The 20,146-nt window shown below is 40.4% G+C and overlaps 1 protein-coding gene across 1 annotated transcript; it reads left to right on the forward strand.

Moving 5' to 3' along the window:
- Nucleotides 1-1,249: 1,249 nt before the first annotated feature.
- On the forward strand, nt 1,250-8,502 carry LOC148666609 (uncharacterized). Its single transcript, XM_088632558.1, has 10 exons — nt 1,250-4,222; nt 4,430-4,564; nt 4,683-4,817; nt 5,066-5,131; nt 5,602-5,693; nt 5,815-5,939; nt 6,041-6,161; nt 6,689-6,747; nt 6,855-6,969; nt 7,530-8,502. The coding sequence occupies exons 1-7, from the start codon at nt 3,971-3,973 to the stop codon at nt 6,151-6,153; spliced, it is 918 nt and encodes a 305-aa protein (XP_088488684.1). The 5' UTR covers nt 1,250-3,970; the 3' UTR covers nt 6,154-6,161; nt 6,689-6,747; nt 6,855-6,969; nt 7,530-8,502.
- The last annotated feature ends 11,644 nt before the right edge of the window (nt 8,503-20,146 follow it).

A 20,146-nucleotide genomic window follows, 5' to 3' on the forward strand; every position in this document is an offset into this window, starting at 1 on the left:
TAAGAGATTTCGTGAAAGCGCTACAGGCGTGCCAAAATCGTTTTCGAACTTCAAGCTAACTTTACCCCGGTTTGGGACCGGGGTAAAGTTAGCTTGAAGTTAGAAAACGATTTTGGCACGCCTGTAGGACTTTCGCAAAATCTCTTAGAATTACAAAAACACATGCTTTGTGTATAAAATACATTGTGAGTGCTTTCTCAGCCTTCACTTCTTTCGTTTTTATGACGTTTTTTTGACCACACTCGAATATTCTTTTGTCCATATCTTCGCAATGGAAGCACAGAACGCCTTCAAACCAAATGCATTTTAAAGACCACGACTTGTGGATATTTCCACAGCCTCTACACCAAACTATCAGTGAGCTAATTATCTTTTTTTAAACGGTTTTTCATCTATGCGTAATTAGGCACAAACTGGAACCCGGGGACCGCTGTGTGCACACGTTCATAACCCGAGAAATACTGTTCAATACGGTCAATATGACCATAGGAAGCAGAAGAGCGCAGTCTCCAATTACCCAGACTGTAAGCACGGGAATAAAGCTTTGTTTGATTTCTGAAACCCCTCCTTTACGTCCTGTTTTCATTCAGGTAAGGGTCAACTATATTGACAATGCTACTGACAGCAGGAAGATTAAAATATTCTTTACTCAGCGGCTTATTAAAAACAGCTCCCATGATGTTCCAACCGATTTACACAGAACACTGACACAGCTTTGTGTTCTGAATCTCTTTTTCTCATGCTTTTATTTAATGTGGCACAATGCACTGGGGTAGGGGTATTCTGTTCACAAACCAATAGCATTTAAATCACAGCACCCACAATGCTGCATGTAAGTGTTTTGCACACTAAGCAGGTCCTCTCACTTTTCCCAGCTTTGTTTTGGGTTGTGGCCCCTTTATTTTTTTATGATTTTCTGAAGATAACACTAAAGGTAATACACTGGGATAGGTGGGTCTTTTTTATGGCTCAATAGCAATTCAAATACAACAGCCACACTGCTGAAACCAAGTGTTTTACACACCAGACAGTCCCCCGAACCTCATACAACCTTGCTGTTGCTGTGACCCCTTTATTTTTTATGATTTTCTGAAGATAACACTACAGGTAATACACTGGGATAGGTGGGGTCTTCTTCATGGCTTCATGATTTTTTGACTGTAATCAAGTGTTGTGCACACAAGGCAGGCCTCCTGACCTTTCACAGTCATGCTTTGTTGTGTGAAACTTTAATTCTCTTTTTAGGATTTTTTGAACATGGCAACTTCCACCGAGATGAATGGGGTGCTCTTCAATAGCTTTTTCATCTATACACACAAGCGTATATAACCAAGACGCTCAGAACCAACAGAATCAACCTGAAGTCATAGAAAATCAAGAATGCCCCCGAGACACCTGCACCCCCCTCCTGGACCACTCTGGTATCAACACCCCCAAACCAATCCATACCAGCTAACAAGACTCAGAATCGGTGCAACCCTCCAACTTGGACCAAGAGCAGGATGGGACAAGAACCTGCACCACACTACGCACCCCTCAGACCTCTGGTCAAGGGCTGGTGGAGTAGGGAATATGATCAACGAATTTCTGAGGTTTTCTAAACTCGAAACAAAAATTAGTTGGAATGACAATATGTGGTCAACACTGTCAAACAGAGTCCTTGGAGAGGATTCCCCCAGCAACAAGAAATGGTTATCAGTGATTTGGCATGAAGATAGAAAAAAAGTAAGAACCCAAGTGCTTAGGGTGCAGAAAGAGGAGAGTATTGGTAGGGATTCCAAACCAGATGGCAGTACACAATCTATAGTCAGTATTTCAAGTCAAAGTGAGGGACATAGTTTGGAAGGCAACACAGAGCTCAGAAGTTCATCAGAAGATACAGAAGATACATGGGCAGCACAGACAGTGGTGACATGTTAGAGGGAGAAAACAAATCTGTGTAGAATCAGAAAAAAAGCCTGAAGAGCACAGTGAATATTCCCAGGGGGCAAGCTCGTCTGGGACGTCACCTCAGGATAAAAGGGGATTAAGAAAGATTATGTCTGTGCCTAAAACTTTCAAAGTATGTCTAAAGGCTGAACAATGGAGAAAACTAGCACCTCTAAAAGGTACATCTAAACTAAGACGACCATGGACCCAGATGTTATATAGCGAGTTCAGGAAGATAAATCCTTGCTGCCCAATAGCCTTCAAATACCAATACATCAGGAAAGAGAACAGCAGAAAAAAAAAAACTTTCTGATGATAAAAGCAGTCTGTACCTTCAGGTCCTGCAATGTAAAATACATAATGACAACAAGACACAAACCAATGGGCAATGATGACATCACAATTGATGTTGTACAAGTAGGGCAAATACAGCACAGTAAAAGGGAAACAATTTCAACAAGCACATCAGCCTTATCGTAGAAAGATTGCCAGTGCCCTCACAAAAGGAATCAGCAATGTATACTACAGGAACCTGAGCAGAACTCCGCTTGCTGAAATTGCAGCAGGCAATTTATCTAAACCACTAACACAGAATGTGCTGAAAGTCATTTCATCAGAGTTCAGGAACAGTAAACGCATTCACTATGATCCAGTGATTGAATTACATATGGCACAAAAATATATGAAAGCATGCGACTTCAACACTGTCCATTTTTCAGGATATATACAGATTTTGCAATTAGACACATTTGCTGCCTATCTTTACACAGAACAGAGTATGCAAATTCTTATTGCCCATCTAAAGATGAAGGAGAAAGTCAGCCTTTACCTGGATGCGACAGGAGGGGTAGTCAGAAAAAATTCCATCGGAGAACAAAAGAATTTTGTACTACAGTCTTACGTTACCTGGAGGTGGAAAAGAAAGCCTCCATTACCAGTGTCTGAAATGTTGACAACTGACCACACCATTGTCAGTATAGAACGTTGGCTACGTAAATTCATGTTTGACATCTCAACATGTACTACCAAGAGAGTGCAGCATGTAGAAACTGACTACAGCTGGGCCCTGATTCACAGTGTTTTTTTGCCTTCAATGGGGACACCATCCATGCATACTTAAATCGTGCAATGAAAGTCTGCCAAGGCAAACTTAAGTACACAGAACTTCAGATGTTCACTGTTCTTCACCTTTCCTCTGCCCATGTCATAAAGGCTGTCTCTCAAGCAATTAGTAAAAAAACAACAGACAAAGGACTGTGAGACTTTGCAACATTTTCCTTTGCCATCCTGCAAAACAGCACAACTTTGAGTGTCGCCAGAAATGTTTTCAAACACATGTGTATTGTACTCTCAAGCAGGAGGTTCACAACTGAAGTCCAATCTAGTGTCTGCCTCCTTAACGCTTACATTACTCAAACAACCACACCAGACCAGATGGAAAAGGAAGCAGAAGTCAAAGACACAGATGAGGTACTATACCCAAAAATGAGAGGCAGACTGGGCTGCTCTCCTTTCGCTGTGGAGTTCAAAGGTATTTATGAAGCATATCAGTTCAAGGACATGATGACTATGGGACACAACACAATGTGAACCTTTATTTCTGTGAAGACATAATTAGATTTCTGTTGCAAAGATACATGGCATTATTTCCACTGTGGAGTGGAATTTTGTTGGGTGACCTGACAAGATATGCTTCAGACAGCAAAAAAAACATATCAATGTCAGAGGTAGCACAAACAAGAGCCACTAACTGTCATGTTGAGACCTGGTTTGGCATTGTCAAGCAATCAATACTTCAGCACAGGAGGAAACTGAGGCCAGCAGAGTTTATTACGATAATGAGAAAATCCCTCTAGGGTGGTACAGAGAACATATAATCCAAAATGATCTCCCCAAAAAGGTTTTGATGGCACCATTGATCACCACTAAAACACGTCATGAACATGCACTGGAACAATGGGCAAAGAGAGCACCAGGTGTAGGCAAAGAAACAAAAAATTAATTCTACAGCACACCACAGAAAATTCCAATCCCCCGAAAAATGAGAAAACAGGGAAAAAAAGTTAGCAATAGAAATATTGAAACAAGTGAAAAATCGCCAGATGACAGCAACGGCCTGCAAATTCAGCAGGGGAAAGCAGGAACCACAGAATGTAAAGAATGGCAGCACAAAGAAGAAGGGAAAGTGTCACCCAAGCAAGCTGCCGTGGGCATGGCTGAAGTGATCACACCACACTGTGATGCACGCCCCATCTCAAAACTTATAAAAGAGAAAACAGATTTCAGAAAGAAGGTAGGATTTGTATTTCAAATATTTCTCTGTGTGGAGATTCACTTCTTTTTCAGAGCTTATGAATGTCATCTTCTACTACTGTAGGTGTTCTTTGTCGTTTCTCTCCAACTTGTTATACTTGTTGACAGTGGTGTGTAATCTCAATTTTCGTTATGTTAGCTCCAGTGATCTCTTGTGTATGCTTTTGGCTTGGTAAATCTTTTTTAGGTTCACGCCCTTTGGAACATCAATCCGAGTGAATTAGTGGTTGCAGTTTTGCCATCCATGCACAGTGCAGACACATATATTCTCAGACACTCGGAGTTTGTGTCTCTGAAACCAGATGAGTGGCTCATAGGCGAGGTAAGATGAAAGTGTTTGATTGCATGCATTTGTTAAGGTTTCTGAGCTTATGTGTAATCAAACGTGTGTGAGTGCGTGAAATCACATCTTCTTCAATTGTGTTCGCTTTTTCCATAAGACCATTGAGTGTTACTTTCAAGTAGCGAAAGAATCCATGGACTTGGGGAAGAAGGTTTTCCTAATGAACAATAACACAACTGGTGTAATCATGAGTGGGAATAGAGAGCTCATGGCTAGACAACGTTTGTCACAGGTAAGGACATCAAACACAAATGTTGATGGATTACATTAGTGAGGGGCAAACATGGTTTTTCACTAACTGATGATTGTTTTATCAATAGAGAAACAAGGAGAGCTACAAGCAATCAAAACAGGTCACAACTGTGCCCATGGTGCTGCCTAAAGAAACTACCTTTATAGTCAGAAATCAAAATTCAAAGGTAGCACACCATCCCTGTGAGGCAGCCTGTTGAACTAATCTTGTCATTCTTTTCATTACAGGTCAACTTTGAAAACTATGAAGCCATTATTAGCTTTTTTAACACTGGTGTCCACTGGAAATTGTTGGTAAGTGTGGTGGAGGAAATCCAAAACAGCGTAGGTTTATAATTACACTTGGAACCATTACAGTTCAAGTGATTATCCTTGTTGCATCTAAAAAAATTACAAAGTCACAACGTATGTGTTCCTCTCCTGTTAAAAAAGGTGGACATTGAAAGTGAGTGTCCAAGGCAATGGTAACAGTGCACTTTTTCTAAATTATTATTGTGAATACTGCTGTGTAATGAACAGACAATCAAACAGGTCAAAGTGTCTTGTAGGAAAAAAAGTACTGTTAGGTCATTTCCTGACTGTCTTTGCCGAGGTTTGCAAAATATTAAATGTTAAATTACATAAATATAAATATTATATATATAAAATATTCAAATATTAAACACTTTTGTTTTCACAACATAAAACTCCTGAAACTGCCTGTGTGTCTGGCCCCACATTAAATGCAACTTCATGTCTGATGATGGGCCCTTTGTTTCTTGCAGTATCTGTGTGCTCCATCCCAGAAAGTCTTTGTGGTCGACCCTATGGGGAGTGACGAGATGGCAGACTCCACTGCAGCGGCAAAAAGGTTCAGGTAAGAAATCAAGCATTGGTTTCGTGGTGAAAATCTGCACGGGCTCACATGCATTTCACATTCAAATTCAGCATGACAAATATGTCCTCATTTATCAATAACCTATTATTTTGATTCACAGGGACTTTCAAGATGCGAAGGAACGTCCTAGGAAAAGAAGACTGGTTGAATATCATCTGGCACCCAAGCGTGATTGGTCACACCAAGCAAGCAGATGCCTCAAGCTGTGGGGTCTTTGTGATGCAGGTCAGCATAACCTTTCCATGCAGAAATTTTGGACTGTCTCAAAACTATTGTATGAGAGATTTTTAGGGAAATAATAATTGTGACAAACCTTCGTCTGTTAGATGGGCGCAGACATCGTGAACAATTTCCTGGATATTCCAACATACATCGAAATAAACAGCAGTGCCAAAGAAATAAGAAAGTTGTGGGAAGACCTGTCAATCAGAATTCTTGAAGCTTCAGGTATTGTACCATTTGATCCTCATTGCCTACGTTTATTGGTGTATATTGTTTTCCTGAAGCATGTTCTCTCTCTGTAACAAGTCTGGATAAAAAAGATTCTCAATTTATTTATATGCAGAACTCATTTGGGTATTCTTTTTGTACTACATAACACAGTGATGAAAAGTTAATTAAATCACATTTCACACAGTTAAAATTCAATGACACTTTGGCCTTTGTCGTGGTTGACACAACCATTGTCTGGGAAAAGTGTGGGTCTAAATTGCCCATAAGGCAGCAAGCTGGTTGAACATAGCTGTGTTATCATGTGCCCCCTTAAAATCATAGCAACACACGCTGACGCAAAAAAGGGTAACAGGTGTTGACAGGAGTATTCTGAGACATGACAATGTGCGGTTTAAGAAGCAGTAGAACACCTAATCAGGAAAGTGCATACGAAAAGGTCTCTATCAAACTGTCTTCAATTATGCAACAATGATCTGTAGATAACATTGGAAAAATCAGTCTATTTGGCATGTGTATTATAGCTCCTCTCCAGGACATGTGCCTGATGTGTGGAGAAACACCGGTGCGGCAGACAAACTGGGTAAGTGAACATCATCTCTATCTCTATGTGTAATGTACACACATACTAACAAAACATGCCAGTGAAATGTGATAGCTGAACTGATATAAGGTTTACTGTCCGTGTAGATTCAGTGTGACAGTTGTGAAAACTGGTTCCATGAATTGTGCATCTCAAAAGAAGAGTATGAAAGCGCAAAGAATGAAGTATCATGGATATATACATTTTGCCAACCCCAGTTTGGTGAGTATGCTCTGCATGCAAACTATCACTATGAAAGGGTTTTTTAAGCAGGACATGTAGTTTTAGATTCAGCAGAAACATAGGATGACATATTTCAGTGGACGTTATAATTGTTTGTTATTGTTAAGAAGTTTGGATTGCAGGCTTGTCTTCTGGCATTAATGGTTCTATAAATTAGGGATAACTTTTAAAAAAACACACCAAAGAAGGCACACATAAAAGATTACTGATAATCTGTGCAATTTATTACATGACACAGGCATCTCAAAGATAGAATTACTGTGTCAGATTAATGATTAGACATGGATGCATCAAATCACTTACTAGGTTTCTTTCCAATAGAATAGAAACAAAGACACGACCATGAACACCTAAAAGAGCTTGCCATTTAGCACAGAAACAATATCATGTCTTGCTGTAAAAACACAAAGTAAGAAAAAAGGAGTTTGATTAGGAGAGATCTGGCAAATTGTGCAAATACCTAGATCTTGATCTGTGACCCATTTATACTCCTTGGATCCTTTGCAGTTCATAACCCTTCTAACGGTTTTATATTTCAGGCACTGTTGATGAGTGAGCATCCACCCCCTACTCCCAAGAATTACATAATAGACATGTTGGAAACTCAACAAGACTGTCAACGTGTTCTCAGCAGAATTCACCTCCAAAAGACACATAAGTACAAGTTTCAATATCCCCCCAAAATTTATCTTGGGTAAGAGTAAACTTTCATACACTTTGCCAAAAAATAATGAAAAACACTAGAAACCATTTATTATCTATTGCCAGAAACCAAACAAAGTCTGTATGAAAACAGTAAAAAAGTTAATCATGTTAACACACTGTTAACATCACTGTAGTAGTGCAAAGAAATGTAAATCGACAGTATGTCAATATGAAATGATTTCCAGATACAATTGTATCCATCCTAGAAAGATAGATTAATCAAGAAATTCCACTCTGTTGTGAGAAAGATAAAAGAAAACTGGCTTCTATCAAATAGAAGTGTATCTAGGGTGATTTCTTATTATTAGGTTTCCAAAACAGTACCCTATCTACCTTCAGACAGGGCACAGTGCTAAAAGGATTCTAACCGGAACAATAAAACACAATCGCATCATCGAAGTCCGAACCCCACCGGCTTTCAATATCGTACCATGTACATCTCCAGGAGTGGAGACTCATCAAAAAGAACAGCCTAGACACCAAAGTGATACCAAAGTGACTTTTCTTACACTAAGTTTAAGGTAGTTGTAGGATGCTGTCTAGATCGATTAACAGATTACGTTAACAATAGCAAGCAGGTAGCAGAGCTAGCTGTTCTGCTTCCTATGGTCATATTGAGCATTTAGGCACACAGCCCCTAAATTGTGGAAATATATGTCAGACCTTTTTAAGGATGCCCCATACCTACAAGTATATTTAACAATGCTGTAGTCTTCTACATCGTCTCTGTAGTCTTCTTTATCCCAAGTGATCTAATTCTTTTGGAGGTGCAGAAACATAGATATCAAGTGGGTAAGTAGAAAACCACGTTGCAATTGTTTTTTCTGTCTAACCCATTTTTTTTTCTCCACACCATTCCTGCCACTATTCTCTCTTCGGTGCCTTTGGTTGATATTGAGCTCCGTCCCCCATGACAAGGGATCCTCCTGGATTACTGAAGCAAGGAACCCAGCCTACAAAACTCAAGATCCTGTACTGCTCAACCCAGTGGATGGGACACACTCAACATTAACATCTAGTCTCACATAATATATGAAATAGAATTCACCGTGTCAATCTGCATGGTTGTGCATGTGAACTGTTTCTACTAACTACTTGTCATACACAGCCAGGACCTGGAGGGGTGGTCAACCATCAGGCTTTGGACCCCCAGAGATTATTTTTCTCCTTTGGAGTTTTTCTCTCCTTCGTGCCTGATGGTTACACAGTCACATCATCAAGACTGCATACCACACCATCATTGTGATAACAGATATAGCTTATTTAAAATGTGAAATTAGGAAAAAACTAAAACAAAACAAGGGAAATAAAAAGAATGTAAAATCTAAAGTTTTCAGATGTTGTGATGAAGCTTTTGACTCATGAATAGCACCCCCTATCCCAGTGTATTACCTGTAGTGTAATCTTCAGAAAATCATAAAAAAATAAAGAAAGGGGCCACAGCCACAGCAAGGTTGTATGAGGTTCGGGGGGCTGTCTGGTGTGTAAAACACTTGGTTTCAGCAGTGTGGCTGTTGTATTTGAAATGCTATTGAGCCATGAAGATGACCCACCTATCGCACTGTATTACCTGTTGTGTTATCTTCAGAAAATCATAAAAAAAGAAAGAAAGGGGCCACAACCACAGCAAGGTTGTATGAGGTTCGGGGGGCTGCCTGGTGTGTAAAACACTTGGTTTCAGCAGTGTGGCTGCTGTATTTGAAATGCTATTGAGCCATGAAGACGACCCACCTGTCCCAGTGTATTACCTGTAGTGTTATCTTCAAAAAATCATTAAAAATTAAAGAAAGGGGCCACAGCCACAGTAAGGTTGTATGAGGTTTGGGGGCCTGTCTGGTGTGTAAAACGCTTATTTTCAGCAGAGTGGGTACTGTATTTGAAATGCTATTGAGCCATGAAGACGACCCACCTGTCCCAGTGTATTACCTGTAGTGTAATCTTCAGAAAATCATAAAAAATTAAAGAAAGGGGCCACAGCCACAGTAAGGTTGTATGAGGTTTGGGGACCTGTCTGGTGTGTAAAACGCTTATTTTCAGCAGAGTGGGTGCTGTATTTGAAATGCTATTGAGCCATGAAGATGACCCACCTATCCCAGTGTGTTACCTGTAGTGTTATCTTCAGAAACTCATTACAAAATAAAGAAAGGGGCCACAGCCACAGCAAGGTCGTATGAGGTTCGGGGCCTGTCTGGTGTGTAAAACACTTGGTTTCAGCAGTGTGGGTGCTGTATTTGAAATGCTATTGAGCCATGAAGACGACCCACCTGTCCCAGTGTATTACCTGTAGTGTTATCTTCAAAAAATCATAAAAAAATAAAGAAAGGGGCCACAGCCACAGCAAGGTTGTATGAGGTTCGGGGGCCTGTCTGGTGTGTAAAACACTTGGTTTCAGCAGTGTGGGTGCTGTATTTGAAATGCTATTGAGCCATGAAGACGACCCACCTATCGCACTGTGTTACCTGTAGTGTTATCTTCAGAAAATCATAAAAAAATAAAGAAAGGGGCCACAGCCACAGCAAGGTTGTACGAGGTTCTGGGGCCTGTCTGGTGTGTAAAACACTTGGTTTCAGCAGTGTGGGTGCTGTATTTGAAATGCTATTGAGCCATGAAGACGACCCACCTATCCCAGTGTATTACCTGTAGTGTTATCTTCAGAAAATCCTAAAAAAAAAAAAGGTTCCACAACCCAAAACAAAGCTGGGAAAAGTCAGAGGACCTGCTTAGTGTGCAAAACACTTACCTGCAGCATTGTGGGTGCTGTGGTTTAAATGCTATTGGTTTGTGAACAGAATACCCCTATCCCAGTGCATTGTGCCACATTAAATAAAAGCACGAGAAAAAGAGATTCAGAATGCAAAGCTGTGTCAGTGTTCTGTGTAAAACGTCGGTTTGAACATCATGGGAGCTGTTTTTAATAAGCCGCTGAGTAAAGAATATTTTAATCTTCCTGCTGTCAGTAGTATTGTGAATGTAGTTGACCCTTACCTGAATGAAAACAGGATGTAAAGGAAGGGTTTCAGAAATCAAACAAAGCTTTTTTCCCGTGCTTACAGTCTGGGTAATTGGAGACTGCGCTGTTCTGCTTCCTATGGTCATATACGGGTTTTTCGCACGAAGCCGTATTGAACAGTATTTCTCCGGTTGTGAACGTGTGCACACAGCGGCCCCCCAGGTTCCAGTTCGTGCGTAATTACGATAATTACGCATCAATGAAAAACCGGAGGTTTAAAAAAAGATAATTAGCTCACTGATAGTTTGATGTAAAGGCTGTGGAAATATCCACAAGTCGTGGTCTTTAAAATGCTTTTGGTTTGAAGGCGTTCTGTGCTTCCATTGCGGAGATATGGACAAAAGAATATTTGTGCTTGGTCAAATAAATGTCATAAAAACGAAAAAGTAAAGGCTGAGAAATCATCCACAATGTATTTTATACACAAAGCAAGTGTTTTTGTAACTCTAAGAGATTTTGTGAAAGCGCTACAGGCGTGCCAAAATCGTTTTCGAACTTCAAGCTAACTTTACCCCGGTGGTCCACCATGATCTGTCCCTCCCTGATCTCCTGCTCCCGACTCCTTCTCCCACAGCTGCAATCACACTTTAAAGGTCTCGTTTTCCTTCATTCGCGTTATTTCTGTCCCGAAACTGTCCTCCACACACTGTGTGATATTAATCACGGCCCGACTCACCAGGATCTGGGAGACGCTGCGGAATTTGTCTTGAAATGAGTCCTGGGAGTCAGACATCGTGTTTCGGAAAACTTCTGAAACTTCAGACACAAACGATTTGAGAAAAACCTCCATGAAACAGTGAAGCTCGTTTTCCTGCTTCATTTGCGCGATTTCGGCACCGAAAAAATTGTCGACAGACATGATTTTAATCAAGACCCGTCTCGCCAGAACCTGGGAGATACGGCGGAGTTTTTCTTCAATCGACTTCTCGGAATCATCTCTCCGGTTTCGGAAAACTTCCAAAACTTCATGCACGATTGATTTAAGAACAATCTCCATTAAAGAGTGCGCCCCAGTTTCCAGATTAAGCAATAGATTCTCCATTTTTTTCAGAGTCGATCTGAAAAACACAAACTATTCCTGCAGCTGCAGTGGCTGTAAACACGTGGGTTTGAACACAAAAAGCGAAACGTGGTCAAACAGAGGACTTCCGGGTTATCAAATGAACTTCCTTAGTGACCGTTGCTATAAACCACAAAAATATTAGTCTAATAATAATAATCTGAAAAAAAATAGTCCAGAATAGATGTTTGCGTTATATTATAGTGTAACGTATACGACCGACATTTTTATTTTATTTTTATTAAATGTGTAAATAATTTTCAAATACAACTACAAGAGCAGAAAAGGATACAAGAAAAAAAAAACACGAACAGAAAAAAAAAATTAACTGCCAGAGGTAACGAAGTAAATTAAATTTTTTACATATATCAAATGTTTTCCTTGCTTTATTTGATTGATTTTTATAGAATTTAAATAATATTTCAACTCCATCTGAAAAGTACTAAAAAGGGGAGTATTATTGGACCATTTTGATTTTATGAATGTGAAATGTACTAAGAATGACTAATAAATTTGCTATAAATAAATGCTTTTTAAAAAAAGTTATCTTACACAGTACAATATCAAAGTCCTTAAACCTAAAAAAACACCTTTAAATGCCTACAAACAAAATTCTGCAAGTCCGTCCAAAACAACTTCACAAACACACACCTTACAACTAAATGTACCAAAGGTTCCCTTTCAGCCCGACAAAAAATGCACAAATCATCCTGCTCATGCTTAAATAAGTACTTTAGAGAGTACTTATTTAACTGGATAAAACCTACGAACAATTTTAAATGATATCTTTTTAACTTTATTTGTAATACAATATCCAACAGGAGTTGTCCAAACTAACTTCCAATTTATATTTTCAAATGGTGCAATCCAAAAAGATCAACTTGACGCACATGCCTTTCCTGTATAAAGTAAAAATCATCTCTCATTTTTTTACAAAACAAATCGCTTTTCTTTTTGCAACATTTCGAATACCGTTAATTTAATAGAAACATCTACCTTAATTTCTTATTTATTCCGCACATCTGCAGTCACTGTTTACATGTCTGCATTGTTTACTTGTACGTTGTCTACTGTTTGTACAGTATATTGTCTTGATGCACTGTCTGTACTTTGTGTAAAGTATCTATATCTATGCTCTCGCAGTCTCCTTCCTCACCGCTCCTGCTCGCTCGACACTCAGTCTCTATGCCTGGGCTCGTTGAATCTCTGTCCAAGTCTTTTGGATCTTAATGACTATATGAACAAAAAATAATTTCAGGTTTACAAATTTGACACCTACTCAATTCAGAGTGCACATGTTTCTTGTTACAGAGGGGAAAAAATGCACATGAAATTTCTCATGCTCACCTATAAGGCTCTGCATGGCTTGGCACCTCATTACCTGTCTGAACTATTATCGCCCTACTCCCCACCTCGCAACCTTCTCTCTTCTAATTCTGCTCTCCTAACTGTTCCCCAAGCCCATCTACATTCTGTGGGTGACAGGGCTTTCTCCTGTTATGCCCCCAAGCCCTGGAACTCTCTCCCCAAGGATATCACAGAGTCACCTTCTCCAAACTACTTCAAATCCAGACTCAAAACCCTCTTCTTTAGAAAAGCCTTTACTGAACTGGTTCCATTCTTCACCCCTCTGCTTTTCTTAGTACCACGGTCTCCTCTTTATATTGTAATTGTGTTTTATCTTTTGTATTTTTATTTATTGTTGTTGTCATTCTGTAAAGAGCTTTGAGAAGCCACCTTTTAAGGCGCTATCCCCATGTACCCCATGTATTAAGAAGACCCCCCTATTCCAGTATATTACCTGTAGTGTTATATTCAAAAAATCATAAAAAAATAAAGAACACTTTCACAACCCAAAGCAAGGTTGTATGAGGTGAGGGGGGCTGTCTGGTGTGTAAAACACTTGGTTGTAGCATTGTGAATGTTGTGCTTCAAATGCTATTGAGTCATGAAGAGGACCTCCCTATCCCAGTTTATTACATGTCTAAACGGTGCCGTATTGAAAAAATCATAACAAAAACTGAAAGAGGTTTCACAACCCAAAGCAAGGCTGGGAAAGGTCAGAGGACCTGCTTAGTGTGTAAAACACTTACTTGCAGCATTGTGGATGCTGTGGTTTAAATGCTATTGGCTTGTGAACAGCATCCCCCTATTCTAGTGCACAGTGCCACATTCAATAAAACCATGAGAAGAAGAGATTCACAACCCAAAGCTCTGCCAGTCTTCTGTGTAAACAATCATGGACATCATGATTTGAACATCATGGGTGCTGTTTTTAAAAAGCTGTTGAGTAAAGAATAGGAATTTTCATGCAGAATGAAAACAGGAAATAAAGAAAGGGTTTCAGAAATAAAACAAAGCTGACAGTCTGGGTAATTGGAAACTGCTGTTCTGTTTCCTATGGTCATATATGGGTTTTTTCGCATGAAACTCTATTGAGCAGTATTTCTGCATTGTGAACGTATGTATGTATGTATACAGCGGTCCCCCAGTGTTCCAGATGGTGCGTAATTGCGCATCAATCAAAACCCCGAGTGTCAGAAAAGAATAATTAGCTCACTGTTATGTTTATGGAGGGGTTGTGAAAATTTTCTTGGTCTTGGTCTTGGTCTTTAAAATGCATTTGGTTTGAAGGCGTTCTGTGTTATATGATATGTGATATGGACACAAGAATATTCGTGCGTGGAATAAAAAGACAAACTGAAGGCTGTGAGAACATCCACAATGTACTTTGTACACAGAGCAATTGTATATACAAAGCAATTGTTTCATCAAAACACTACAGGCGTGGCAAAATCGTTTTCGAACTTCAAGCTAACTTTACCCAGGTCAAAGTGATGAAGACACAGACATTCAATGAAAACGAATTTGATTCACTCAAGGCTCCGCTCTTTTGTTGTGATGTCATTTTAATTAATGTTAGCTGTGATTAGTTGTCGTTTTTGTCTCTTTTAACTTGAGAGTTAAAGAGTTTAAGAGTCTGCTCCTTTCTTCCTGGTATAGAAATAACATGTTCCATGTTTACAGCCACCACTATAAATTATTTGTTCAGCTCTAACGCCTGTCTGTGTTGACAAGGCATACATGTTTCCATGGGATATTTACTCCTGCTCCCAAACCAATATGCTGCAGCGATATCTGATAATGGTACTGTCACTGCTTGTGAGCCATGTGTTTCAGCTGTCAGCCTACTATCAACCAACGCTAGTAATATTACTGTTGTAGTAGAGGAGCAAGAGAGGTGCAGTCGGTAGAGCTGGTTACCCTTAAGTTCAGAATTGTGGATTCTAGGTTTGTTCGTGTCCTTTCTGATCCCTCTAATCTTTTAGTAGGACAGTGCAAGCAAGATGTCATAGCGTACATGTCACGCCCTCTGCAGCCAGAGGGCGCTCCTTCTCTGTCCTGTCCCTAGTTTCCGGTCTGCTGTCCTTCCTGTCCCTCTCTTTCCCTTGGGCTATATATTTCCGGCTCTTGCACTCTGTCCTCGCTCAGCATTGACGTTCGGATGTCCTGAGACCCGCCTAGCACCAGGGCGCCCCACGTCCGCTCCCTGAGGGCATAGGTTTCTATACGGCATTCCTGAACTCTTTGCACTAATGAGCCCGGGCCTTTTTCCCGTCTCGCCGCTACGCATATGGGTCTTTTTCTGCTCTCCTGCTCCCCACGGTTAGTCCCTTTTGGACGTCCGTGACAGTACAGTGACAACCCAATGTCTTTGTGTAATTCAGCTTTCTTACCACTTTGGGGCTCGATTCAGATATCGTTGTTAATGCAAGGGGCGAGCAAAGGCTTTTCTAAATCAAGGTTGGTCTGCTCACAAGTAAATATAAACACTTGAGCGTTTGCTGTTTGAAGACCGCACTTTGTCAAAAATACTGCGGATTCTTAATTTCACATAATGGTATTTAGACGGGGCAAAGTAGTGTAGCCCTTGTGCAACTTTGATTAGCGTTTGTTATTCGGTTTTGAGGTTTGAGGAGCGTAATGCAAATCGAGCTGGTGAATAGAAAATGAAACAGGAATCATTTCTTGGGCTAAGAAATCCAAGAAGCATGGAAACCCGTGGATTTTAACAGTACAGAACACTCAAAAATCGCAGTGTTGCTGCTTTTATATTTCGGTCTTTGACTTTTGAATGCATACCTAACCGGAAATCTTTCTTCACTTACAGACAGCTCAAAAAGTTCTTAAGGCAGAAATCGGAGCCCATCTAAAAGTTCCTTTCTGCTAATCACATTTATCACAAGGAAATCACATTTTCCTGCCCATCATGTTCTTGAAAAGCGGTTTCTCTGTTTTCCTCCTATTGTCATTGTCAGCACAATAAGACAGGAACAATGCACAAAAAATAAAAAAAGTAGCTATCAGAAGTGGGATTTAATCCCATATTTCCATTTGGAGACCAGAACACCCAACCAAGATGAAAGACATCAGTTCTCAAGTCTGACACCTTAGACCACTCAGCCATCCTGACAAGCAATGACAAAAGCTGTGCTGAATTCACCAGTAGTTCACTAAACTGAGTTTCTTCCTTGAACAGATTTGCTTGTCTACAGAGTAAATTGCAACATCCACGTGTGCAAAGCTCATGGAGACTTATTCACAAACACTTACTGCTGTAATAAATGCAAAAGGATCTTCCACAAAGTATTAGTTGGAGGGGTTCACACTTATGCAACCAGGGTGTTTATTAGTTTCAATTATTTTTCCAAAATTTTTCTCTTGAATTTTGTTGGTTGCAAGGTCACATTAAGGATGGAAAGACATCTGACATGATTTATCTTGATTTCTGGGTTAACATCACAAAAACCTGCAATTTCAATAAGGGTGTGTAGACTTTTTTATATCCACTGTACAGTCACTTCCTTTGTTAAGCTCCATGGGGCAACCTAGTTATTGTGAAAGGCTATATAAAAATTAATTTAATTTAATTTAATTTAATTTAATTAATCCAGAGCATCAAGGCACTTTACAAAACATGCATAGAAAAGTAGAGTATAAATGTGTAAAACCGTAGTTTCTGAAGTAACTGCTTGGATAATCCAACTGTCACTGTTGTTACTGCTTCTGCTGCTAATACTACTACTGTTACTACTACTACCACCATGACATCAGATTCTAATACTAATTCTGATACTAATACTCCTGCTACTACTACTGCTGTCATTACTAGTAATAGTGATAAAAACAGGGCACTCACAGATCTGTGGATGTGGGTCTGGACTCTAGAAAGTGATTCCATTCGCAAACAGCTCAGGACCTCAACACCTGTTGATGGATCACTTCTGTCAGACACACCAGTGGAGCCCAAGCCCACCTAAACACACACTCACACACACTGACAGATATACACCCACACACTCACACACATTATCACACACTGACAGACACACATCCAAACACTCACACACAGACACTACACAGACTCACAGACACACACATAGACACTACGAATACTTATAGACACACATCCACACACTCACAAACACAAATTCACACACTGACAGACACCACACACTCACAAACACATACGCTCATAACTACAAATACACTAGAAATAACACTAATACAAATACCAATTATATCGCAACAGTAACACTATCACTAAGACTTACACTATCATCATCACTAACACTGACACAAAATACTACTACACTTATAATACTAATAATAACAGTAATGCTATCAATAAAACTAACATGACTACTAGTGTAAATAATCTAACCTTATCTATATAATTATCATTAATATTAACAGGAATACTAGCATTAAAACAATCAGTAGCACTATCATCATTAATACTCACATGAACAGTAGCATTAATGTTAAAACTACCGATTGTACTCACACTAATATTAACATGAAGACAATATTAGTATTAGTTGCTGTCCGTGACGTCACACCGCTCTTTGTGACGAAGGCGAGACACCTAGCAGTGCACAGTGACGTGACGTCTGTCGCCGTGGTTACCATACGTATTATTTGTAAACAGTGGAAAAATGCATTTAAGCTTTTACTTACACAAATTTATCAACTTGGAATATAGTTTTTAAGAATTTATCAACTTGGAATATAATTTTTAAGCTCTAGCATACAATTCCTAAACAATCATTTGAATAATAATTATTTAATTTCGGATTGAACATTATTAACACTAAGGCGCTATTGAAATTGATCGATACAGGCTGTATTGACTGTTTTCTAGATATTTAAAATAGGGTCAAAACGGGAAAATAATTAGTACTCACCAATCATTGAAGTTAATCGATTAATCTACGGTTCTTCAGTTGAATTAATTGGTTGACGATAGATAAGTGATCAATAACTCTCTGCAGTGCGCTCCGCGCGCCTCCCGCGGTCTCGCTCTCTGATCCCGTCGCTCTGGCTGGTGTCTGTGACGTCACAGGGCTCTTTCTGACAGAGCAGAGCGCGTCTCCGCTGGAGGAGACTCCTGTCCGGAGGCCGGGGGGCTTTTCTTACACATATAACATCTCCAAAAATAAAGGCGATTCATAACAGCTGGAAATGGAGAGCGACAAACCGAGGAATACAATTTATGAAACAAAAAAAATAGTTTACTTCGCAGACTAATGCGTTGTATAGCATACTCCCGTAGAGCAGAAGAGAAAGGGCACAAGTCCCTGTAATAAGCGAAATTCGTTTTACACGAATCTCCACAGAACAGAAGCCAGGAGGATCAGACTCCTGATCCTGGATGTTGAAGAGCATCTCCTGGTTTTATTTCCACTCGAGCTCTCAGTTCCTCAGCCAGTTTGATGATTTAATTAACTGTATAACTGTTATCAGACTCTGTTTAACTGTATATTTAGAAGACTCCGTGAGAGACGTGTGGGAGACGCTGTATCCCAGGGCTGGTGTGGAATCACACACAGACAGGTCTTCTGTGTGATCTGAGTCCCACTGCTCAGAGGTACAGACTGGTCAACTGGTCACTATTGTAGACAAGACCATCATTCTGCTGCTGCTGATAATCATATTACACTTATAAGAGTAGCAATACTGCTGTTCATTAAATCAGTAAAAAATAATAATAAGAGATAATCACATATTGCTCAATTTTCAGTAAAACACTTCTGACACTAAGAGAAGGATGGAGATGAGTTTCTGTCTGTTCATGAGGGAGGAGTTTGGGTAAAGTACTGAGGGACTCAGAGCTCTGTGTGTGAGTCTGAGCTGTGAATCTGACTGAGAGGAGATACTTTTTTTTATTCTGATTCTGAGAAGTCTTTTCCTTTGCCAAGCAATGTTACATCCCCTTCAGATACTCTGCACAGACTGTCACAGTGAGAGAAGAGGAGAGAGAGATGGACAGATAAGAGCACACACTGCGAGAGAGACAGAAAGGGGGAGAGAGAGGAGAAGGAGCAGGAAGACAGTGCAGGTGCTCAACCACACTGTGACCACAGGAGACAGGAGGCTTTTCTCAGCTGCTGAGGAGCTCAGTGCTCATGGCCACTCAGGCTCAGAGGCTCTGGCAGCAGTCAGGTCTGAGAGCTTCTCCTCATACTGACACTGGAGCTCTGAGAGTCAGCCTCCATTCGGACAGGAACAGCCCCTCCTGTTCAGCCCTGAGAGTCACCATGAGAGAGCTGTGTGGGGAGAGGACCTGTCACCCTGTAGAGCTCTGAACACTGGACTCTCCTGTGTCTCCCTGTGCAGCACTAGAGCTCTGAACACTGGGCTCTCCTGTGTCTCCCTGTGCAGCACTGGAGCTCTGAATATTGGGCTCCCTGTGTGTCTCTCTGTACAGCTCAGCTCTCAGCTGCCTCATTACACTGACACCCACAGCCTCACAATAGAACCTGGCTTCCTGTGCTGGAAGAGCTTGGAGGAGCACAAACCACAGACTCACTGCAGAGTCTGACCTGTAGCTCCAGTGAAGCTCTGCCTTAAATCACCATTGTATTAACAAGGACTAAACTTTGTTTTTCATAATTTTGTTGCTTTTTCAAATTTGAAACTGACTCCTGCTCTGTGGCTCCTGCTGCTGCAGCTATTATGGTGAAGCTGTAACACAAGAACTCTGCTATATTGAACAGGAGAGTTTAAATACAGCCTAACTGCTAATACTACTACTGCTATCACAACTGCTGCTGCCACTGATACTACTGCTACTACTAATATTTTACTGCTGCTCCTACTGCTGCTCCTACTACCTATAATAATAAGGAAGAGGATGTGAGCTGTAACCTCACACTGTTCAGACTGGTGGTGTATCAGTGTATCAGTATCAGTTCAGCTCCACTGTGCTGTTAGAGAGTCTCAGTCATGCAGTTGGCTCCACACAGAGAGACACTGGGGTCACAACTGGAGGGGTTGGAACATCTGTGTGGATTGGAGCTGCACAGAGACAGGCTCAG

This window comes from Lepisosteus platostomus, chromosome 5 (assembly GCF_059453375.1).
Source record: "Lepisosteus platostomus isolate fLepPlt1 chromosome 5, fLepPlt1.hap1, whole genome shotgun sequence".
In the NCBI taxonomy this organism is placed as follows: Eukaryota; Metazoa; Chordata; class Actinopteri; order Semionotiformes; family Lepisosteidae; genus Lepisosteus; species Lepisosteus platostomus.

Excerpts from the sequence above, each read along its gene's own strand:
- LOC148666609 (XM_088632558.1), top strand. The coding sequence starts at position 3,971 with ATGAGAAAACAGGGAAAAAAAGTTAGCAATAGAAATATTGAAACAAGT. Across the intron at positions 4,818-5,065 it reads CTAGACAACGTTTGTCACAG|GTCAACTTTGAAAACTATGA; the intron begins GTAAGGACATCA and ends TTTTCATTACAG. Across the intron at positions 5,132-5,601 it reads GTGTCCACTGGAAATTGTTG|TATCTGTGTGCTCCATCCCA; the intron begins GTAAGTGTGGTG and ends TGTTTCTTGCAG.